At 38.0% G+C, this 25,149-nt stretch overlaps 1 protein-coding gene, 3 non-coding genes and 1 pseudogene across 4 annotated transcripts; all 5 read left to right on the top strand.

The window, feature by feature from the left end:
• Positions 1 to 2,500: 2,500 nt before the first annotated feature.
• Positions 2,501 to 10,584, top strand: rplp0 (ribosomal protein, large, P0). Its single transcript, XM_051667996.1, has 8 exons — positions 2,501 to 2,540; positions 4,322 to 4,433; positions 4,681 to 4,856; positions 6,580 to 6,667; positions 6,773 to 6,919; positions 7,005 to 7,190; positions 9,948 to 10,088; positions 10,367 to 10,584. Exons 2-8 carry the CDS (start codon positions 4,380 to 4,382, stop codon positions 10,523 to 10,525), a joined length of 951 nt encoding a protein of 316 aa, XP_051523956.1. The 5' UTR covers positions 2,501 to 2,540; positions 4,322 to 4,379; the 3' UTR covers positions 10,526 to 10,584.
• Positions 4,474 to 4,602, top strand: LOC127431315 (small nucleolar RNA SNORA63). Its single transcript, XR_007895569.1, has one exon. It is a non-coding gene; the product is annotated as a small nucleolar RNA SNORA63 (small nucleolar RNA).
• Positions 6,371 to 6,497, top strand: LOC127431303 (small nucleolar RNA SNORA63). The gene has a single exon (XR_007895566.1). It is a non-coding gene; the product is annotated as a small nucleolar RNA SNORA63 (small nucleolar RNA).
• On the top strand, positions 9,736 to 9,862 carry LOC127431308 (small nucleolar RNA SNORA63). The gene has a single exon (XR_007895567.1). It is a non-coding gene; the product is annotated as a small nucleolar RNA SNORA63 (small nucleolar RNA).
• Positions 10,585 to 18,466: 7,882 nt separating the features above from the next.
• Positions 18,467 to 25,149, top strand: part of LOC127430062 (RNA 3'-terminal phosphate cyclase-like protein) — a 21,344-nt pseudogene continuing 14,661 nt past the window's right edge.

Below are 25,149 nucleotides of genomic sequence, written 5' to 3'. Positions count from 1 at the left end.
CACCCAAACCCCTGCTTTCTTTCATGGACTCGAGATGAACATACAGTATTTTACTTAAAGTTATAATAATATAAGCCATAAGCAATATAAGCAATGCACACAATATGTATTTTTTTATTATATTGACATTCAGCTGTCGGTTGATAGTCAGTTGCCAGTGTGTTGTTAAGAGAGATATCATTTATGACAGTCCGGTGTGAGATGTAAGAGTAATAAAGTGCAGTGCTGATGTATTTTGATCGTGGGAGATCAAGAGTTCAGAAGTCTGATTGCTTGGGGGAAGAAGCTATCATGAAGCCGGCTGGTGCGGGTCCTGATGCTGCGATACCGCCTACCTGATGGTAGCAGTGAGAACAGCCCATGGCTCGGGTGGCTGGAGTCTCTGATGATCCTCCGAGCTTTTTTCACACACCGCCTTGTATATATTTCCTGGAGGGAGGGAAGCTCACCTCCGATGATGTGTCTGGCAGTTCGCACCACCCTTTGCGGGGCTTTGCGGTTGTGGGCAGTGCTATTGCCATACCCGGCGGAGATGCAGCCAGTCAGGATGCTCTCTACAGTGCAGGTGTAGAACCGTGTGAGGATGTGGCGGTTCATCCTCAGCCGTCTCAGGAAGAAGAGGCACTGATGAGCCTTCTTCACAATGACTTCAGTGTGGATGGACCATGTGAGTTCCTCAGTGATGTGGACACCCAGGAACTTGAAGCTGCTGACTCTCTCCACTGGTGCTCCATTGATGGTGATGGGACTGTGTTCTCTGTCTTTTCTTCTGAAGTCCACCACAAGCTCCTTTGTCTTACTGACGTTGAGGGAGAGGTTGTGCGCCTGACACCAGTGTGTCAGAGTGTGCACCTCCTCTCTGTAGGCTGTTTCATCATTGTCAGTGATCAGACCTACCACCGTCGTATCATCAGCAAACTTAATGATGGCATTGGAGCTGTGTGTTGCCACACAGTCATGTGTGTACAGGGAATACAGGAGTGGGCTGAGAACAGTGTTGAGGGTTTAATTTCTTAAGGACAATGGCATTTTACCCAAAATAAGTTTTTCTGTATGTATTTTGTTTTAAGTCTTCCCGATTTCATGCTGAACTCTTGAGCAGTGTAAATGCATTTACATTTTTATATATATATATATTTTAAAACAATGTCTTGTGCACAGTTTAAATTAATTTAAATTCTTATTTTCATAAGAATGAATCACATAAGAGTGAATTGCGTTCTCTCACACGATTGGCTGTGCGCTGCAAACATCACTCATTCATGTGCACGAGCGCGTAATCTAATCTTAAATTCAGGATCGACGCCTGAGTTGACAGAGAAAGTTGATGAGTGGCATTATGGTACCAATTAAACCTGAAACCAATCCCGAAACCCTGAGTTCAGCGACCTTCATACTGCAGGCCTCAGGTGTAAAGTGCATCATCATTGTTTCGCCAATTTAAAGTTAAATTATAATTTTAGTCTTGAAAACATGATTTGTTTTTATGAAAATATAAAGCTAACTTGTTCATCCTTGCAGCAAAATGTAAATTCCTCAAAAAGATGCCCAGATTTGCAGCTCTCGACTATTTAATAAATGTGCTGAGTAATTAATAATAATGAAAAAATTTTGTCTGTCCCTATATGTTATAAAGAATATTTCCTGTGCCATGGCTTATAAATTAGAATTTTTTTGTATTTAATTTATTTTGAATTAAAATTCAAAATGCCTTTGTGACTTGTGATGTTCAATTTGTGTGCTTACTTTATTAAACATGTACATTTTGTCCATTTTTTATTGAAAAATATTAATATCACAAATGCAAAAACAAACAAACAAACAAACAAACAAAAAAACATTATTATCTATATAATAATTATACAAAGAATTCTGGAGTTTTTGTAATTCCTTAAAATATGCAATAAATAAATAAATAAATCAGAATGAAAAGATTTTTTTTTTTTGCTTAAATCAAGAATTTTATTTACAAGACCCTTCTGCATAATTTATATACTGTGTATATTTACAATACAATACAGCTTTATTAATCCCATAGGCCAATTTATTTTCATTTATTTTATTTTATTTTTTTAAAGAAGAATATATATTGTACAGTTACTCATTTTATTGGGAAAATACCATACATGAGAATTATTAGAGTTTATAGCTGAAATGCTTTTACCTAACAATAGTTGGAATATTTGGCTTCTTAGAGTCACTGTGCCACGTGTAATAATCAATAATAATTGTAAAAGCTTTTTGTATCATTATTCAGTTAGTCAAGATAATTGAATGATGTCCATTTACAAGTTATAACTCAAAGATAAACCCATCAAGTCACTTTGTATACAACATTTATTGTTGTTTATCATGGGTATTGCCTCTACTGAAATGCCTTTCAATTCTACTGGGAGTGGCCTCTTGAATAAGCGACAGGACTTTTGACCAATCAGCGTGCAGTCACGCCTTTTCAGCGCTATTCTGATTGGATGTTGATCTGCTATAAGTAATGCAGCTTCCTACAGCGCCCTCTTTCTTTCACGCGTCTGTACCGTGAGGTAAGGCTTGCATTTCTTCAACGCTGCTTTTACTGTTCTAAGCAAATATTGTGACTATTAATCCCTAATTGTGTCATAAGTCAATGAAGAATCATTATTAAAAAGTGCTCTAATGTGTATGCGTTTAAAGACTTTGCATTTGATTCTTTTGTTCGTCACAGTTAGCCTTTAGCTTGCTAGTATAGGCCTCTCGCTATGTGTTGAGCTTTGAATGATGAGATCTTATATCGATTTTTGATATTTTATTGGTTTGTCGATGTGTTAAGTTGATATCATGGCATCACATCTTTCTTGCCACATCAAACCATTACAACCTGTGCAAGCCTTAGCCAAAAAACTGTATTTGTTGCCAATTTTTCTACGGTAAAATCATAATTATGATTTAATAAATTAATATGGAATCTCCCTCAAACAGTTTAAAGACCTTTCATAATGTTTAATTTTCTTGTTTATTATAACCACAGTGGTTAACACTAAAGTCATCACAGTAGCACTGTATTAACTGAAATAACATGTCATATTACATCAGAATGAGATGTATTATACACACACACATGTATATTTTTAGTGCATATTTTAGAACCACTGTTGGTACTAATATTTTGCATTAGCATGACAGTTAAGTGGATGCATTTATATTTTTACCTGGATTAAGCCATTAAAATGGCCATAGACCACCATGGTATGGTATTAAAAACATTGACATATCCTTTTAAAGTTCTATAAATTATATTACGAGTAAATGAAAGCAGAATGAAGAAGACACAATGCAAAAAATAGTAACCCTCATGCACTGTCCATCATTAAATCGCACTCCAGGTGTTCCCGGTCAAAAGTGACCGGAAACAATAAATGCGTAATTTTCAATTGTGTTGAAAGAAATGTAACAACTCTAAATTAAATAATGTAAAAGCATCAAAGTTGTCTTTTTTTTTTTATTTTATTTTATTTTAAATTAATTTTCCTATATGAGCTTGAGCATGAAAATTGACTTGTATTTTCTCATACTGAACCAATCCTCATATACCGCTTGAAGTCTTAAGGATCAAACTGTGCTATTCAATTAAAAAAAAATATGCTGCAATTACAAGTATAAACACTAGATGGCTGCAGAGAGCTACTTAATCCCTGGTTGAAGAAGATTTCTAGATTTTGTCAAGTTCTGCATTGAGGTATATACATATACACACATTATCAAAGAGTACATTTGTCAGATTTAGCACTTTGTTTGATTTGAGGTTATTTGTCAGTTTTTGTATACCTGAAGTAATAACCTAATTCGTCCCTGGTTGTAACAAGATGAATGTGTGTTCTTGTGGCTTTTTTATTTTTTTATTATCAATTTTAAAGTTTTGATTTATAGTCTGACCAGTTCAGTTTTGTTTGTGTTTTGCCCTCTTGATGTTTTTTTTTTTTTTCTTTCCCCTTTCATTTCCTATGGTGGTCACTTTTGACCACCATAGGAAGTACAAGCATACTTTCAGTACAAGTGTAACTTTTTTTTTTTTTTTTTTTTTTTTCTACCACTTAGACTGATCGAATCGACTCTTCTTTGTGTGTTCCGATATCAAATGGACAAAGTCACCAAGTCTCGTACCCGTAAGATAAAGAAAACCAGTTTTATTGAAGAAACCAATTTCGGTCAAAAATGACCGAACAGTGCATGAGGGTTAAGCGACCTTAAAATGAGCTTAATTTTCGTTTTCTAGAGTACTTCTAATAGTTTGTATATACTAAATGTCTGTTTAAATGTCTAATTAGTTGAATTCTCAAATCCTCAGATTGCAAAACCTTGTCTTTAAACCGGCTGTTAAACCGATCCTTGGAAGCACTGCCAAGATGCCCAGGGAAGACAGGGCCACATGGAAGTCTAACTATTTCATGAAAATCATCGTAAGTTCTCACCGCTACTGTCATTTTACGAAATGAACTCCAGCAGGTTTAGTTACAGGTCAGCTGTGACCGTGCTGATTGGTCGTTCCCCCTGCTGAAATTAAACTGTTTCATACTATCCCTGTTTGTCTGCATCCCACAGCCTGCAGGGACGCTTGGTCTCAGACATTGCAATGCTTTAAGTTAATCATCATGAGCACCCCCCCCCCCAGTGAGGTCAGTTTTTTGATGTGACTCTTCTCCATAGCAACTGCTGGATGACTACCCCAAATGCTTCATTGTGGGCGCAGACAATGTCGGCTCCAAGCAGATGCAGACGATTCGTCTGTCGCTGCGGGGCAAGGCCGTCGTGCTCATGGGCAAAAACACAATGATGCGCAAAGCCATCCGTGGCCACCTGGAGAACAATCCCGCTCTGGAGAGGTGCGTATCTGACAACGAAGTGTTTAAGCATTAGCCATATTCAGACTGCAATTGTTTCTCAGGGTGATGTCTGTAAAAGTACATTTGCATGGCACCTCTGTGATGAAACTCATATGTTTGGATGACAATTAATCTTTTGGCGAGACTGTTCGAGGATCACATGATTCCAGTTACGCTTGTTATATGGAAAATTCCTCAATCCACAAACTATGTCCTCTGTATTTGCATTTTAAATATGTTTGGAATTGGCTAATGTGAAAATTAGACTTTCAAAGCATGTATGAGGGAATCGAGCGGCAGACATTTACAGTGCATGTTTTCACGTGTGGCACAAGCCAAAATTCTTGCGACTATGCATAATTTATATTGTTGGGTGTGACCAATCAGAATTGATTCAAGGAATTACTCTTTATAGCTATACAATTATAACGTCTGTTCTGTTGCTTGTGTTACAAATACGATTTAATTTGATAAATGATGGCGCTTCATTTTATTTTGTAGATGTGCATGTGCAAGCTGAGCGGCACGCGTTAGGCACAGATGTGCAAGAGTTTTAAGTGCTCTGTTCTACAGGATGTCCTCACTCAAATGGCGCTGGAAAGTTTGCGAATCATTTTTCTTTGAACGAAATATCAGAACGAACCAATTCATCGCAGTATACTTCTGTGCTACAGAGGACGTCCTGGAAGAGTGCGTTCGGTTCACGCGTCTCTGCACGCTCTGTTCAGCCACTCGCACAACAGCAGCTCTACTCCGTTGTATGATGTGAGATATCGGGACATGAGTAAAGTATCTAACCTGATGTCAGTCCTTTTAATAAATGCATCATTCTTTCTGCGGGGCACTTCATCCTTGGAAGTATTCTAAACTCCTGTCGAACTCTTGGCAGTGGATGAAGCTGGTGACGACACTGAATGCACTAGCGGAGACGCTATGCTGTGAATAGTGGCTGCACGTGATGGCGACATCCAGTGTCCAGAATATGAATTTCAGAATTTCTCCATAGCGGGCCCAATTCTGTTCTATTTCTAAAGTCTCTCGCGGGCCGCATCAAAGCAGTCGGAGGGCCGCAGATGGCACGCGGGCCGGACTTTGGACACCCCTGGTCAAGAGTTTTTAAAAAATTGGCAGGGGAAATTAAACCTTTTAAATATGGTGGACATTGACCCGGCCACTTTTCTGGGACTAATATAGATGAGTAGTCGTGCGAGCCTCATGTATAAATGCGTATATAGTATAAATGTATGACGTAACTTGTTGCTGTAATAGCCCATTAAAAGTTCCCACTCGCTGTTTGTATTGGTGACGTAATAGTGAATCATTTCATACAATTGTTAAACAATCCTCAATTGTTCAAAACTGTACATTACCGCAGGAGTATGCCACATCTGTTTTGCATAAATTGTTAAAGCGGCGATTAACTGAAAGTTCCCGAAGAGTTAACGCTACATGAATTTGATCTTGGTGTCCTTCAGTTATTCGTTACAATAAGAAATGCAGATAGATGCATTTATATGCAGGATAAGTTACAGTCCAGCTGTCAGTGCTGGTTTGTCGTTCCCCCTGCACAAATCAACCTGTTTCCTACTATCCCTGTGTGTTTGAATCCCACAGCTCACAGGGACGCTTGGTCTCAGACATGACTATGGCATTTTGTTATATCTCCCATTACTGTTCTGTATTGGCTGGATGATGTTTATACATTTTTCGCATGTCTCTGTAGGCTCCTCCCCCACATCCGTGGGAATGTTGGCTTTGTCTTCACCAAGGAAGATCTGACTGAGGTCCGGGATCTGCTGTTGGCAAACAAAGTGAGGATTGCTGTTTATAGTCTTTCATTGATCCTTAAGGGCTTGAAAGTGTCTCAGTGTAAACCGATGTAAGCATGTCCTTACAACTGTGATCTCTTGTCTTAGGTGCCAGCTGCTGCCCGTGCTGGTGCCATCGCCCCCTGTGAGGTGACTGTGCCTGCTCAGAACACCGGGCTGGGTCCTGAGAAGACCTCTTTCTTCCAGGCTTTGGGAATCACCACCAAGATCTCCAGAGGAACCATTGAAATCCTGGTGAGGAGCAGAATAAAAACTCATCTCATTCGATGTAGTCAGTTAAACTCGTTCCATTAAAACGTACGTTCTGTCCTGCTCACAGAGTGACGTTCAGCTGATCAAACATGGAGATAAGGTGGGCGCCAGCGAGGCCACGCTGCTCAACATGTTGAACATCTCGCCCTTCTCTTACGGGCTGATCATCCAGCAGGTGTATGATAACGGCAGTGTTTACAGCCCAGAGGTGCTGGACATCACTGAAGATGCTCTGCAAAAGAGGTTCCTGGAGGTGTGACATTTATACTGTCATTGAATTGATCCCTGACTGAAAGTTTACTAATAATGCAGTACATTAGGCTGCGACCTTACCACTTCCCTTATTTGTACAGGCTAAGTGATGCATGTTGCTCTGATCAACCAAACAGCCATTGTTTTAATGTAGATTTAAGATATTTTGTTCGTCAAAAATACAAATGTAGACACTGGAAACACCATGGAGAATAACCGTTTTCATTTAAATGCAACAGTTAGTAATGCATTTTAATTAACCTTTTAATTACAAATTTGGTTGCAGTTTACAGTATGGATCTAAAGTTTTAATTTCAGATTATTTTTCTATTAAAAATGGATCTTAAACATTGAGCGCATTTACATGCACATTCTTATGCTCAAGCCAACAACACGTGTGGTCATGTAAGCGCTATAAACATATTTATCGATGTAAGGTAGTGGTTCTCAACCCTGTTCCTGGAGCCCCCAAACACTGCACATTTTGTATCTCCCTTTTCTGACACCCAATTCCATTCTTGGAGTCTCCACTAATGAGCTGATGAGTTCAATCGGCTGTGTTTGATTAGGGAGATATCCAAAATGTGTAGTTTTCCAGGAACATTGTTGAGAACCACTGGTGTAAGGTCATAAACGGTGTAAGAAAAACCATCGACATGGGTAGATTTTTGCCTGTTACGGCAATTTCGCGTGGCATGTATACACATACCGGCGACGTATACACTTACCGGCATTCCAGTGTGCGCATGTGTTGAGCGCATGTCTCTCCACGGATTGATGTCAAAAGCAGAGAATGATGCGTTTATTTAAAATCTAATGTAAACAGTTTTTCTTTTATATATATATATATATATATAAGCTGATTTTTGCGAGTAGTCGACGTATTTGTGTGCATGTAAATGTGTTCATTTAGTTTGACCTGTTTTATATTTTAACCTCCCTTTCGTCATGGTAATGGCCTCAGAAGCTAGCATGGCCTTAATAAAATAACATGACTTATTATTGTGGGGGGCCTGGGTATCTCGGTGAGTATTGACGCCGACTACCATCCCTGGAGTCACTAGTTCAAATCCAGGGTGTGCTGAGTGACTCCAGCCAGGTCTCCTAAGCAACCAAATTGGCCAAGTTGCTAGGGAGGGTAGAGTCACATGGGGTAACCTCCTCGTGGTCGCTATAATGTGGTTCTCGTTCTTGGTGGGGCACATGGTGAGTTAAGCGTGGTTGCCGCAGTGCATGGCGTGAAGCCTCCACGCGCTATGTCTCCGTGGCAACGTGCTCAAGCCACGTGATAAGATGAGCGGGTTGACGGTCTCAGGCGCGGAGGCAACTAGGATTCGTCCTCTGCCACCCGGACTGAGGCTAGTCACTACGCCACCACGAGGACTTGGAGCGCATTGGGAATTGGGCATTCCAAGTTGGGCAGAAAATGAAAACTTATCTATTAACATGTTACGGTAATGCAATGGGTATTATGAACTAACAATTGTATTATTGGTTAACGTTAATTTATAAAAATTGTCGTGTTAGTCCATAATGCAATAACTAAATTTAATAACAGTAATTCAATAACTTTATTTTTAAATTGGTGATGGTCATTTTCAAGAAATTGTAATGGAGTACTGTAATCATCAAACAAGTAATCGATTACACAAAGTTATAAATGACAAGTTTAATGCGCATTACATTTTTAATTTACAGAATGCACCAAGAATGGCCTCAAAATTAGATGGCTTTAACAAACTGTGGTGTTCTTTTGAGAGCAAAATAAAATAAAGATTTAAAAGTCAAGGTAAAAAATATTTGCACTCACCCAGGGCTTACATGGAACCAATACTGACGGCATTAGGGTATCACGCTTATCAATTCTAAGTCTACATAAAAAGGCTATGATGTTTTTATTTTACATCTTATTCAGAAATAGAATAAGTTCTGAAAGTTGCCTCTTTTTGTCAAATGCGCTCTGCCCGTGTTAAGTGTGATGCGCTTCAGAGTTTCTCGTACCGCTTCACATTTTCTTTTCACTGTAAAAAAGCAGATCCTTGTCTGTTGGTATGCATGACTCAAAGAACCGAATACCAAAAGGAGTCTAATTCAATAACAATCTAAACATTACAAGTATTGCCACACTTCGGCTTTGCTTGAAGGCACACAAAGACGCCATCTTGACTCCCATCCAACTTTTCGACACATCTATAGCACCCCCGGTGGACTTGATTATAACTGTACTTTCCCTCTGAATCTCACCCAATCTCAGTGTAATTCAGTCAAATATGCACAGGAAAGTCAATTTGTGATATTCAAGTAGTTTTAATACTTGACCAGCTGGTGTACAACGAATACTCCAGTAATGGATTACTCGTGCACATCCCTAATATTAACCAAGATTAATGCGTGGTGTTCATTTTCAGTAATGTAGTTAACTTAACAAATATAAGTGTTGTAAAGTGTTGCCAAAATATTGATTGAATCAGTTCAAAAGGTGCATTTAAATGAATCAAACTGATTCATGAGTGATGCATATGAAAGGCTGATAATTGTTTGTAAAGATGCAGGATAAGTTACAGTCCAGCTGTCAGTGCTGGTTTGTCGTTCCCCCTGCACAAATCAACCTGTTTCCTACTATCCCTGTGTGTTTGAATCCCACAGCTCACAGGGACGCTTGGTCTCAGACAGTTAAAAATGGTCTTCAATGGTTGACCTCGTCATTGTGATCTTGAGTGTTTCCAAACATCTATTTGACTTTATCTTTATCTCTCAGGGTGTGAGGAACATCGCCAGTGTGTGTCTGCAGATCGGCTACCCCACCCTCGCCTCCATCCCTCACTCCATCATCAACGGATACAAGAGGGTCCTGGCTGTTGCGGTGGAAACCGACTACTCTTTCCCCTTGGCTGAGAAGGTAAATCTCTGTTGCTCTTTGGTCTCAAATACACATGGATCTGGTTCTGTTTGCAGGTTAGGTTACAAAGCAGCTGCTCAGTGCTGTTCTGTCATTCCCCCTGCACACTAACGTGTTTCCTTCTATCCCTGTCCGTCTACGACCCCCGACAGGCAGGGACACAAGAAATATTTGTCTGTCTTAAATGGGTGATCGTCATTAGCTTTAACTTTGCTATATAGTTTACAAGTGAGTGATCTGCTGTCTCCGCCATGTAACGTCCTCTCTTTCCTCCACAGGTGAAGGCTTACCTGGCCGACCCCACTGCCTTCGCTGTCGCAGCTCCTGCAGCTTCTGTTGCTGAGGTGAAATCTGCTGCTCCGGCTGCTAAAGAGGAGGCGCCCAAGGAGGAGTCTGAGGAGTCCGATGAGGACATGGGCTTTGGCCTGTTTGATTAAACTGCAGAATGAACACCATAATGTTGATTTAACATCAATAAAACATACGGAAACCAGAACTGGGGCTCTGAATTTCTTTTGAGTTGGAGTGAGGGCATTTGTCAATCTGTAGTAAATGTATGCTCAGATATATTTGAGTTTTGATTAATGGATAGTTCACCCAAAAATAAATTGCAAAACCATTTGACTTTAGTGAAAGACTCAAATTTGGCAAACTGTAAGCATCAGTTACCGTTCACTTTCACTGCATCTTTTCTCTCCATACAATGGAAGTGGATGGTGACAGGCTGGCATTCTGCATTGTCAACTTCTGTTTTCCACAGAAGAGTCATATGGGTTTGTAACAACATGAGGGTATAATCATTTTATTTTTCAGTGAACTATCCTGTTGTGAGGATACACTCACTGAACACTTTATTAGGAACACCTGTACACCTACTTGTTCATGCAATTACTACGGGTCAGGAGCTTCAGTTAATGTTCACATCAACCATCAGAATGGGGAAAAATGTGATCTCATTGATTTGGAGCGTGGCATGATTGATCGGCTGGTTTGAGTATTTCTGTAACTGCTGATCTCCCGGGATTTTATGCACGACAGTATCTAGCGTTTACTCAGAATGGTGCCAAAAACATGTTCCTAATAAAGTGCTCAGTGAGTGTTTTTGTGTTTGGTGGGGAGTTTCCCAAAGTCTGATTTACCAGATCTACAGATCACTCCATTACTAATCTTGGCAGGCACTTTCATCCATATTATCCATTCACTTATTACCATGGATCAAACCTTGTGATGTTTGAACATGCAACCTTTACAGCTGAAATGTGCTGCTTTTATTATTATTTTGTCCCAGCTTTACATTCAGTCTCAACTATGTCATTTTTACGTTGATTTCACCTTAAAGTATAACACTGGTGCCATCAAGCATTCTTCTCTTTTGAGAGGCCTGACACGGATGCATTGCACCAACCAATAGTGTGAGTTTGGGACAGGACTATGTTAAACTTACAGAAGGGGAACTTTCTGGGAAATATCTGAAAACAGCTGAATTTGAAATGGCACGCTACCCTTACCTATATGGCAGAAATAGTAAGAGTAGTATGGTAGTGTGCCTTTACAAACTCTGCCTATTTTTGCAATTCCGGTTGGTTAAGAAATCGAACTTCAGCTTTAAAGTGTCATGAAACCCCGTAGTTCAGCGCCAATCGTTCTGAATGGGAACATATGTAAAAATGTGGTGGTTATGGGGGTCAGAAGGGAGCGAAGAGCTTCTTTCAAAACACACTCAAAATAAAGATGGCTGAACATCCCATCACTTTGCTGGATATCAGTCATGAGTCAAAAGTGTGAAGAGTGAAAACAAATGCCCTGAAAGATTTGGTTGTTTTGTACAAACTTTGAGAATGAAGTGAGCACAGCACTCGGAGCAGACATAACCAGCAAAACCAAGTCTAGACTTTCACATCACCTCCAGCTAAAGATTGTGAAATCTTGGTTGGTTTCATGTATATCCTGCAAACCATAAATGTTTGGTACTAGATGTTTTGGTGTATGCTCATTCAGAAAGCCTGTGTCTTCTGTAGGTCATCAGCTCTTGTGGATGGTGAACACCATCACTGAGCTGGTCTGAGGTCAGTTATCAAAGGAGATCCACTGAACCAATAAAGCCAGTTAGATTTAAAATCGTGATTAATGCAATTATTTACGTAGTTTAATGCAGTTATGTTAACCCTATAATGCTGTGTGTATTAAATATGATACACAACGTTTGACAGCTCCTGTTTCACTCTCTGTTCAAGCTGACGAGCCAAATAACCTATGGTATATAAGTGTCACATGTTTATGGCACCATCTAGTGGTTATTTTTGAATAAAGTGGTTTCAATGTTTATATCGATCTATTTAAAATGGCTTGCGTGAAAAGTGACTCTTATGTTGGGATAAATGACAGCTTATTTTAATAAAGTAAAAGTGACAGTAATGATTACATTGTTACTGATATTTTAAAATGAGTATTTGCTGAATATAAGCAACTTGTGCTTGATTAAAATTTTGTATATTATTTTATTGAAAACGCATGTTGAAATCCAGGCTTTTGAGGAATATCTCTCAATCACCATTACATTACATTCATGCACACCACAAAACAAATCACAGAGCTTTGAAAATTCTGACATATACATGTTATAAAATATATTTAAAGTGTGAACTAATATTTCTGTGTATTTTCATATATGCAGTCTGCTCATTATAAAGATCTCATTATGTTACATTATAAGCTATTATGATGTCATCTCACCATAAGATCCTGAGACCCAGAGAAAAAACTTTTACAATTTCTCTTTTTTGTTTGGTGCATAAAATACATATGATTAAAAATAGTTTATTGAAAAAAGAATATTTTACTCATATTGTATTTGCACTGTGATACATTTCAGTCCATATTTATAGAGCAAGAAGAGGAAGTTGTCATGGACAAACTCTCAAATATTTGATATCTCTGAAAAGTCCAGAGAGTCCTCTGATAATACCCCAAGATTTACCACTGTAGAACAACTTACATAACAAATGTCCTACACAGAAATTAATTACTGGACCTCAAGTTGATAATGACCTTTAAAGCCTAATGTATATGATACATAAAAATGAAAAATTATTTTTTTTTACAATTTGTTTATATTTTGTCTAATGGTCCTAAAAACAGTTTAACATCTAAAAAAGTATTTCATGTGTCAGACATTACAGGGTTAAATAGTAGCGTATTTATGCATTTTCAATTTTTGTTCATGGTGATTAAATCAAAAGTTTTTTAATAACTGTCCATTTAGTAAAAAATAATAAAAATAAAATATCTGTGATGTCATCGCAGATACAGTAGCTTACATGGAATTTTGACTAGTCAAAATGTATTTACAGATATCTTGAAACATCTTTCTTACTAGTCATATTACGATTGCAGATATCTCAAACGATCATTCTGACGAGTCAGATTATAATTGAGACTTCTAAAATATAATTATGGATAGTCAGACAAAAACATTAAATGCTTAAAAGGCTTGTGATTATACAGCATTACATGTCTTACTAGTAAAAATGATAGTTTTTGATATCAGTAATTGCCTTGTTACTAGTTCAAATGTCCATTCCTGATGTCAACAATGCTGTGTCCTCCCAGTTAATCCTTGATCTCTATGGGTGCTGTGCAGTAGCTTATGAACATGTGTTTCATGTCAGCTGATACTATATTGTCTATTAAAGCATGTTTGGAAAACTGTGTTGCGCAATCATTGTACAGGTCTACACATGTGTTTTATAATAATGAGTATTTGTGCTGCTTGCTTTATAATAGCAATGACTGAGACTTATTTTTGGATAACAGTTTATTAATTTATTTCAACAGAAGCACAGTAACTATTTTTTTAATCAGCAAGCATGATTTAAATCCAAAGCAAATTGTGTAATTGTTCATTTGATTACTGTTTAAAGGATTAGTTCACCCAAAAATGTAAATTCAGTCATTGTTTACACACTCCTGTGTTGTTATAACACTATATGACTTTCTTCCTTTTTCTTAACACAAAGGGATAAATTGTGAAGAAATGTTGTGCTCAGTGATGTCATACAATGGCAGTTTATGGTGACCACCTCTTCAAGCTTCAAAAGAACACAAAAGTATAATTCAGAAGTCTATTAAATTATTCATGAGACTCGTGATTGTTATGAAAGTATACGATAAGATTTGGTGAGAAACAAACTGAAATCTAATGTATTATTTAGTGAAAATGTTCACTGACCACTGATCTCCTGTGTGTGTTCATGATAGGACACGAGAGCAACAGTTCATGCAGCGCCCTCGTGACATAGGGGCGTTCAAGCGAAAACTCGTTTTATCTAAAAACAGCGATAGTGACAACAGAACACAGCTGCACACAAAACAGAGAACAGAACTTACTAAACATGTCTGAAGAATTTGTAGTCCAAGAATTTATGCATTTCTATGCCCAGCCTTATTTTTTTGAACGGAGTACTTGTAAATCAAACAGAAACATAGAGGAGGCGACAGGCAGCGACAGTCACATGTGTCCTAAACTGACGACAATTGACACACGATAAAAGATATATTTTCTATGATAATCGGAGTTTTTGTCCTAACCAGCCGTGATGAGCGACGGTATATTCTATTAATCGCTTGTTTTCTATTTTCGGCATCGCACGTGTAACACTGTCTGCTGTGAACTGGCACCGGTCCTAAAACTTTCAAAAAAAATAAGGCTGGGCATAGAAATGCATCATTTATTTTTTTTAACTATAAAAGTTTTAATTATCAATTTTTTTACAGAAACCTATCGATTTGCTTCAGAAGACATTCATTGATCGACTCGAGTCATATGGATGAATTTTATGCTGCCTAAATATGCCTTTTAGCACCCATTCACTTGCATTGTATGGACATACAGAGCTGTAATGTGCTTATAAAAATCTTAATTTCGGTTCTGCTGAAGAAGGAAAGACATACACCTCTGGGATGGCTTAAAGGTGAGTCAATTATGAGAGAATTTTAATTTTTGGGTGTACTATTCCTTTAAGCAAGTTCTGTTGTCTGTTTTGTGTGCAGCTTAGTACTTTTTAAAAATATCTTTATTTCGTTTCATATTTTTTATTACATTGTTAAATAAAATTGCACGTTTTTATATTTATTTAAATGACAATCTTTAACATCAACATTATTTAATTTTAATTGTATTTGATTTTATATTTAAAGGAGAAATATGCAATATATTTACTGTACACTAAAGCTAACATTGACAGAGTTATAAAAAATCCACATGAGCTGGTTTGATTATTGGGGGTTACCTTCCCCCATGCCCCCGTAATCTACCCCTGTTTCTATAAAACAAACTTTGACTGCCATAGTTGTATTTGAAGTGTCCTTAATTGAAGCTTCTGCGCCCTCTTGTGGTTCTTAGATGTAACATTTGCGCGTTACGTCATTTGGTCCTCTCTTGCTCCCGTAGTTCGTCAGTGTTGAGCCTCCAGTAGAAACACACGTGTGCTGTTTAACACATCATGGAGTTTGAGGGCTGCAGCTTCTTCTGACAGAGACTCGTGTTGTCCACACTGAGCGGAAAAAGTGAAAATACCAAACATTCGCTCTAAAGATGACAACCCCGGACAGCGAGGTGCGTGAAATTATGCACATTTATATCAGTATACATGATACAGTATCTGTGACGTAGTATGTAATGATCGCATCTATCATCAATACATCACATAATCAATACATAAAATGATATATATTCCCATGTTTTCTGCAAAACATAAATTATAACTAATCTGTGCTGTCAGAAGTTTTTACATTTAAATTATTTTAATTCTCTCTTTTAATCCGATTCAAGCTGCTTAATTTTATTTTACAATTTATTTTATATTGTTTTTATTTTAATAAAAATTGTTGTTTTATAATAAACATTTTCTTTATGCCTTATTTATTTTAAAATCGTTTTTGCATTATTGCAGATTTTATTGACATTAAATGTATTTGTATTTTTTATTTATTGTCTCAAATATTTTTTTAGTTTAATATATTTCTTAAATATTTTGTGATATATTATTTCTATATAATTTTGGTTTTTTTCTATTGTGTTAAAATGTTTTTTTTTTAATTGATAAAAATTATTTATTTTTAAAAAGTTATGACGTTTTTGACTTTTTGATTGATTTCACTTGTTTTTATGTATATTAATATATTTTTTAAAATGGTTAGTATTTACATTGTTTTTAATACACATTTTATTTCCATTAGTTTAAAGGCACAGCTCAGTCAGTGTATTTTTATCATAGAGAATAAACTATAGGTCAACCGATAGCTACGGTGGTGGAAAAGGCCGATAACCGATTAATCGTTTTTTTTATTTCTAGAATGATAAAAAAAATAAAAATAAATCTTAGACTTTCCTTACTATAAAAAGTGCAGACATTGAGGCTACAATAGTTCAAAATAAATACTATAACAAAAGCAGTTGATTGTGCAATCAAAATCTCAATAATAACTAGAAAAATTAAGATTTGGTGCATTACGGGAGCCTTTCAACTTTAAACGAGTCTGAAATACACCGGGGACTCTTTATTTTGAAATGACTTACAATGCTGTATATGCAAGTATTTACCAAATGATGCTTTTTACAGGCTATATATTCTCCAGATGAAGAGTTTATATGTATGTTGTCACGGCCGGCTCGTAAGCCGCAAAAATAAGGGAGACTACACGTTGGATAAAAGCTCAAAATATATAATTTAATCAAAAGAATATATATAGGAAATGAAATAACAAAACAAGAATAAAGCCAAAACAACACCGGTCTGGTGAGGAGAGGCACTTGCAGACGGGCAGAGAGCCGGTTTTGAAGTCGGTGGAACCCTCAGCACAGGTGAATCCTGTCAGGACCAGTCATTGCGCCCATCAGCTTCTCAACTCGGCCACTACTAATCTGCAAAACAAAATATAAACACAAAAGAAAAACCAATGCAGCCCAAAAGGGGCTGTAACACCCTCCCCCATAAAAAGCAGGGATCCACAAAAGACCTCCTTAAAAAAAAAACAATCACACCTTTGGATAGCCCCAACCCATACACCCTGCCAACTCCGGCCTTCAGCAGCCACGGGATTTGCAGAAGCAAATTAAGAAAACCAGACAAGCAGGGTGGACAGTAAGGCAACCCAACAAGGGCAATTACAAAGACTCAGGGCAAGGAGGCTCTAGATAAGGCATCAGCCAACACATTATCAGAGCCTTTAATGTGTCTTATGTCCAGCGCATAAGACTGTAGGAACAAACACCACTGGGTAAGGCGTTGATTTGGGCACTGCAAGGAATGTAAATATGTGAGGGGGTTGTGATCAGTGTACACACCCAATGGAACAACCACTGACCCAACACAGACCTCAAAATGTTACAGGGCCCAAATCAAAGCTAATGCCGCCTCCTCAATCACAGAATAGTTTAGCTGGTAAGAAGATAAATTTGTTGAGAAGTAGCTCACCGGTCGATCTATACGCTCACCATTCTCCTGAAGTAGCAACGCTCCTGCACCTACGTTGCTGGCGTCCACACACAGCTTGAAAGGTTTATTAATCTGTGGTTCCGCCAAAGCAGGGGCAGAAGAAAGAAGCAATTTAGCTGCCTCAAAAGCTTGCAGACAGGCAGGCATCCAGTTGAACCTTAGCCTTGAGCATATCAGTAAGAGGGTCCATTGCAGTGGAGAAGTCCTTACAAAAACTATGATAGTATCCTAACACTCCTAAAAAACGTATCAACTCTTTCTTTGTGGTAGGAGAGGGGTAGCAATCAGTTACATCAACCTTGGCACGCACTGGCTGCACACACCCGTCCAGCCACCTTACCGAGGTACGTCACTGTTGCCCTGGAAAACTCACACTTGTCCGGGTTGACAGTGAGATGCACCTCCTCTAGGCGACTGAACAGGGCTGCGATGCGACACAAGTGCTGCTCCCAGGAATCACTAACAATGACAACATCGTCCAAATAAACAGCCACTCCCACCAACCCAAAAACAACTCTGTTCACTAATCAATGAAACATAGCGGGGGCGTTGCGTAAACCTAAACCTAAACTCGTAACATTATACGAGAATAATCCCTCGGGTGTAATAAAAGCAGAAATATTTCGAGCGCACGGTGTCAGTGGGACTTGCCAATAGCCCTTCAGTAGATCGAATTTACTCACAAATTTAGCGGCCCCAAATTGGTCGACGCAATCCTCCATTCGAGTGAGAGGGAAGGAATCGGGTTTAGTTACTTTACCCTCCTTTAATCAGTACAAAAGCGAAACGTGCCATCAGATTTACTCACCAACAAACAGGGCGATGCCCAGCTTGAAAACGACGGCTGTGCAATGGCATGTTCCTTGGAACCTTGGCATCGACATGCTTATGCTTTTCTGGGGAAACACCATAGAAACGTTGATGGATGGGCTCAGCATCACCAACGTCCCACCCAGTGTGTACAAGACGGAACATTAACAAAAGGGGTGGCATATCGTTTAATGAGGCAAATAAGTTCAGCACGTCTAAAGTCAGTCAGATGAGCCAGCAAAACATCCAGAGTTCTTTAAACAGCCCAGCAATATAGCATCATCTGGTGGTGCGACTCCCTCATCCACCTCATTCCCCAAAGGAGAGTGCGAGGCAGTCTCAACCACTAGAGCAGGTTTAACGTTAGTAGCATCCCCATCCCACAACCCAGACGAACAGCAATGGTAAGGCTTTAACAGATTAATATGACATAACTAAGTGGACTTTCTCTGCATAGGAGTAGCAATCAAATAGTTCAGATCAGAAATCTGTTTCACACCAGTAAAAGGGCCAGAATACTGGGCTTGAAAGGGGGAACCGTCTATTGGGAAAAAGTGCCAACCTGATCGCCAAGGAAAAACTGTGTTCAGCTTGCCAATCAAAAAGAGACTTCATTTTTGACTGAGAGATGAGCATCTATTCTTTTGCTAACTTACCCGCTTCATAAAGTCTGAGCCTAAAATCATTCACGTAATTTATCAAATTTTGAGGAGGCTCAGTCTCTGTCCAGTTATCCCACAACACTGCTAACGGACCTCGAACAGTGTACCCAAACACTAGATCAGGGGTGTCAAACTCGGTTCCTGGAGGGCCACGGTCCAGCAGAGTTTAGCTCCAACCCTAATTAAACACACCTGAAGCAGCTAATCAAGGTCTACAGAAGTGCTTGAAGATTACAAGGAGGCATTTTGGAGCAGGGCTGGAACTAAACTCTACAGGGCTGCAGCCCTCCAAGAACTGAGTTTGACACCCCTGCACTAGATCATTCGGACTGAAACCTATACTCTCCTGACCAGCCTCTGGGGCAACATCAGCCACGGCAATCCCTCTTCCCAATCACCATCCATTTTTTATCCCCTTTTTTCCCCCCAATTTGGAATGCCCAATTCCCACTACTTGGTAGGTCCTCGTGGTGGCACGGTTACTCGCCTCAATCCGGGTGGTGGAGGACAAGTCTCAGTTGCCTCCGCTTCTGAGACCGTCAGTCCGCTCATCTTATCACATGGCTCGCTGTGCATGACACCGCGGAGACTCAGCATGTGGAGGCTCATGCTACTCTCTGTGATCCATGCACAACTTACCACATGCCCCATTAATTGCAACCACGAGGAGGTTACTCCATGTGACTCTACCCTCCCTAGCAACCAATTTGGTTGCTTAGGAGACCTGGCTGGAGTCACTCAGCACACCCTGGATTCGAACTCGCGACTCCAGGGGTGGTAGTCAGCATTTTTACTCGCTGAGCTACCCAGGCCCCTCCATCTCCATACATTAAGCATGCAATAAAGACTTAAGTGTCTGGTGAAAATATTCCAAGGCACCTTGGCTTTGGGGATGATAGGTGCTTGCTTTATTGTGTTTAACCTGCAACTGCCTTAACACCGGTGAAAACAATTGAGAAGAGAAATTAGATCCCTGATCTTTCTATATGATCTTGGAAATGACAAAAATGGACAAAAACTGGGTTTAAGCCTTCACTATGGAGTTTGCCGTAGTACTAAGAAGATGATACGCTGCAGGGTACCGTGTCAAAGCACACATAACGGTGAGCAAATAAATACGGCCAGACTTTGATCTTGGGCAGTGGACCTACACAGTCAATAATCAAGTGTTCAAATGGCCGACTTATCACAAGCATAGGAAACAATGGGGCAGGTTTCATGTTTTGATTCAGCTTCCCAGTCATTAGACAAGTTCTAATGTACTGACGAACAGCTTTTTTTCAATTTTGGCCAAAAGAAATGGTGTAGAATGCGGTCATATGTCTTTTTAAACCCCAAATGTCCAGCAATAGCGTCATGGGAAATCTGCAGTACTGAAGAACGGAACTTGGGTTGGAACCACCACTTGCATAATAGGATCACCTACAAAACTGCTGCCATGAGGAATCCATTTTCTCAACAACAATTCCATCCTGCAAAAAATAGCCATGAGCAACATCTCTGATTTGATCAAAAGGGAGTGTTCAGTACAGGTTTGTGTGGTGCTGAACAAGAACAAGAGATATACACCGATCAGCCACAACATTAAAACCGCTGCCTAATATTGTGTAGGTCCCCCTCGTGCCATCAAAACAGCGCCAACCCACATCTCAGAATAACATTCTGAGATGATATTCTTCTCAGCACAATTGTACAGAGTGGTTATCTGAGTTACTGTAGACTTTATCAGTTCAAACCAGTCTGGCCATTCTCTGTTGACCTCTCTCATCAATAAGACACTTCCGTCCACAGAACTGCCGCTCACTGGATGTTTTTTGTTTTTGGCACCATTCTGAGTAAACTCTAGAGACTGTTGTGTGTGAAAATCCCAGAAATACTCAAACCAGCCCATCTGGCACCAACAATCATCCATGTGATTATCTAATCAGCCAATCATGTGGCTGCAGTGCATAAAATCATGCAGATACGGGTCAGGAGCTTCAGTTAATGATCACATCAACCATCAGAATGGGGAAAAAATGTGATCTCAATTATTTGGAGCGTGGCATAATTGTTGGTGCCAGACAGGCTGGTTTGAGTATTTCTGTAACTGCTGTTCTCCTGGGATTTTCACTGCTTAATATTTAACTACAGATTAATTAATATTTATTATTAATAAAATAATGTGTTAATAATATATATTAATAATTCATAAATATATATACAATTATTTATACATTTTTATAAATGTAATAATTAGTTAAAATGTAATTAATGTATTGATTTATTTTAATAAAGTAGTTCCAGATTTATTGACCACATTACAGTTCCATGTACACTTGGCCCCTCTATTGAATGTGCATTACTATAAACATGTTTTACCTTTGTTTTTACAGATTGAGGAAACTGTGGTGATATTGTCTGTGCTAAATATTTAACTATAGATTAATTAATATTGATTAATTATTAAAAAATAATGTATAATACATTAATAATATATATAAATTGTTAATAAATTAATATAAAATTAATTACTTATACATTTGTATAAATAATATAATAGTTAAAAATTAATTCATATTAATTGATACATTTTAAAAAAGTAGTTCCAGATTTATTGACCGCATTACAGTTCCGTGCCTCTGGTACACTTGCCCCATCTAATGAACGTGCATTACTACAATGTATAAGTGTTTTTGTAGTGATATTGTCTGTGCTAAATACAGGTATTTAATACAAATGAATTAATATGTATTAATAAATTATTTAATTTATTAATTATTAATAATTTATTATTTATTAATAAATGAATATAAAATACATTATTTACACATTTTTATAATTAATATTAATTAATATTAATTGACTAATTTTAATAAAGTAGTTCCATATTTTTGGACCGCATTACAGTTCCATGCCTCTGGTACACTTGCCCCATAGACTTCTATTGTAAGTGCATTACAATAAACATGTTTTTACAGATTGAGGAACTGTGGTGATATTGAATATTTAACTACAGATTAATTAATACTTATTAACTATAAATAAAATAATGTATTAATTATTAATACACTATTAATAATGTATTAATTATTAATACACTATTAATAATGTATTAATAATTAATAAATTCTTATTATTTATATACTTTATAAATAATGTAATAAATAGTTAAACTTGTATTAATATTAATTGATTAATTTTAATGAGGTAGTTCCAGATTTATTAACCGCATTACAGTTCCATATCACTTCGCCACGTAATTTTTGAATTAGTAACAGTGGCTTGGGCTGTTTTTAAGCAAGATATTTAATCAGTAACATAAACAAGCTTTTTAGGGACAAAAACCTAAAAAATATCTTGAAATAAACACATTATTCAGACATGTGCTTGTTGTATATGTGGTAAAAGTGGAATAATTGATGCTGGTCCTTTGAATGATTAAAATGAATGAACACCTGAGTTGGTGATGCGAACACGTTGCAAAGCAGAGTGCATTCATTTGAATTAATTCAACAGTCTGGAGTCAATTAGCAAGACTACTTGTGGCTCGTTGCGTTAATGTAAGTTGTCGCCCCTTAATGTTAAATGTGTCACTCTTTAATGAAGTAATTCTGTTTCGGTCAAGGTCTCCAGGATTGACGCTGGTGGCAGAGACGGTGAACGGCACGTTTCTCGGGGCGGAGGTTGTGTCCACGCCGCAGGGTCAGGGCGATCTGGTGCCGCCGGAAGATCTTGGCAAGAACTGTGCCAAACCTCTGCTGGAGGAGATCTATAGGGTGAGATTTACCAACTAATCGCACACCTCAGTGTATTGTGAATTGTATTAAAATGCAATTTTACACAATGTTAGTATTGCAACAACTGCGAATACATATGGTTTAAATAAAAACTGGATTTTTAAATTAGGATGAGTTGGCTTTGAGTAAACTGAACGGATTTAAACTTAAGAATAAAATTCAGTCAATTCACACATATGATATTTAAAATAGTAATAATAGTAACTTGGCAATTTAGAGTTTATAGTTCTGCTAAATAGTCTGGCACCAAGCAATGAAAATTAATGTTGTTTCGTTGAATCACACAACCAAACGGTAACATATATAGTGAAAACAATATTGGCCCTAACAGTGAACCTTGCGGAACACCACAGTTAATTATTAAAGAGGAGGACATCTAATCTCCAATAGACACTGCAAATTTCCTATTTAACAAGTAGGAAATAAACCAACCCCAGATATTCCCATCCATCTCTTCAGTGTGTTAATTTAAAACTGAATGATCAACAGTATCAAACGTTGCAGTTAAATCAAGTAACACTAAATTGGGGCACTCTCCAGCATCCTCTGCCATCAACAAATCATATATCCAGTGGCGGTGGCCCCCTTAAACAACACTGGCCACCCCACTGGCCCCCCATCCACCATGATCATTCTGATTGTTTATTATTAAATATTTAACATAAATAAAGAATTCAACAGCAAGGAGCAGCATTTGTTTATTTATAATTGCCCTCTTGAACTCCACTCCCACTTTTCTCGAATATGCACGTTATAGCGCTGTGAACTTGACAACAACAAAACAAGCTCTTGGACAAAACAACCAATTAAGCATTTATACAACAGTTGTCACCAAATGCTTTACCTTGTAAAAGAGATATTTTCCCCAAGTGAACCAAAAGTCACTGTACGCACTTAAAGTCTCACTGTAACTGTAAATATGCAGTCGGATGTGAGATTAATTTGTCGTCCTTAAACAGGCCTAGTTTCATTTTGAAAAGAATTAAAGTGCACCTATTATGGTTTTTAAACGTGCCTAATTTTGTTTTAAAGGTCTCATACAATAGACTTACATGCATCCAAGGTCAAAAAACACTTTAATTTGCTCATAATTTAAATTGCAGCACTACCTTTTTTTCCCAGTGTCAAAAACGACTCATTCAATGATCCGTTCTAAAGGATTCATTCTAAACTCCTTTCAGAGAACATACTCTGCTCTGATTGGTCAGATGTCCCAGTCTGTTGTGATTGGTCTACCGTTTAGTGTAGTGTTTGAGGGCAGGTCAAAGCTGTTTGCGAGCAGCCAATGAAGACCAGAGGCGGGTTTTTTGTTACCAAATTACGTAGTTTAGTACAGGAAGTAAGTCTGGAATTACTAACGACTCGTTTCAGGTGTTCAGAATCGGTTCTTTCTTTTAGGAGTCAATAACTCCATTTGTCGTGCACTTTGATTTGTGAAACTTTGCAGACTTTTTTACATTCACAAACAGCTATATAACACACTACATGAAAGGTAATATTTGAAAAACAATAATAGGTGCTCTTTAAGAATGAGCTTTCCTACTTTTTGTTTCCCATTCGTCCAAGATTGTTTCCACGTGGAAGGTGTATAGCTGTTTTATAATTTAGTGTAATAAAAAATTCTCCACGGCATTCCATGCACAACTCACCACGTGCCCCACCGAGAGCGAGAACCTCTAATCGTGGCCACAAGGAGGTTACCCCATGTGACTCTACCTTCCCTAGCAACTAGGCCAAATTGGTTGCTTAGGAGACCTGGCTGAAGTCACTCAGCATGCCCTGGATTCGAACTCGTCAATACTCGCTGAGCTACCCAGGCCCCCCATGTAGTGTATTCTTGAAAGTTTTTCCTCATCTGTTCATTAAAATGCCATTTACTATTATCTATTTTCTACATTTAATTAAATGTTAGCCTACTTCACTAATTTAATTCATTGTTGTCTGTCAACCTCAAATAATGAAATGTGATGATGAAAAATTATGACAAATGTGAATGAAAAAAAACTTAAAAATAACCATTAGAAAACTTTCTGTATGTTATTTTAAGGTTGTCCCACAAAAACCTCCCTGCAATGTTCTTGGAAGGTTAATTTATGGTTACACAAATAAAACCTAAAAATAACCATTAGAGAACGTTCTACATAAGTGCTTTTAATGTTGCCACAGAAAAACATGCCTGCAATGTTCTAAAAACGTTAGTTTATGGTTTAAAATAATATAACCTAAAGAGAAATGGTTCCCAAGAATTTACAAAACGGGAACCGTATTCTAAGGTTAGGGGAGGGCTACTCAACTTTAGAAAGGTCAGGGGCCG

This window comes from Myxocyprinus asiaticus, chromosome 3, assembly GCF_019703515.2.
Source record: "Myxocyprinus asiaticus isolate MX2 ecotype Aquarium Trade chromosome 3, UBuf_Myxa_2, whole genome shotgun sequence".
Classification (NCBI taxonomy): Eukaryota; Metazoa; Chordata; class Actinopteri; order Cypriniformes; family Catostomidae; genus Myxocyprinus; species Myxocyprinus asiaticus.
Note: the sequence above shows the minus strand (reverse complement) of the source record. Positions and strands in the feature narration are given on the sequence as shown.

Coding starts and splice junctions, on each gene's coding strand:
- rplp0 (XM_051667996.1), top strand. CDS start 4,380: ATGCCCAGGGAAGACAGGGCCACATGGAAGTCTAACTATTTCATGAAA. Junction 4,434..4,680: donor ACTATTTCATGAAAATCATC/GTAAGTTCTCAC, acceptor TCTTCTCCATAG/CAACTGCTGGATGACTACCC. Junction 6,668..6,772: donor ATCTGCTGTTGGCAAACAAA/GTGAGGATTGCT, acceptor CTCTTGTCTTAG/GTGCCAGCTGCTGCCCGTGC.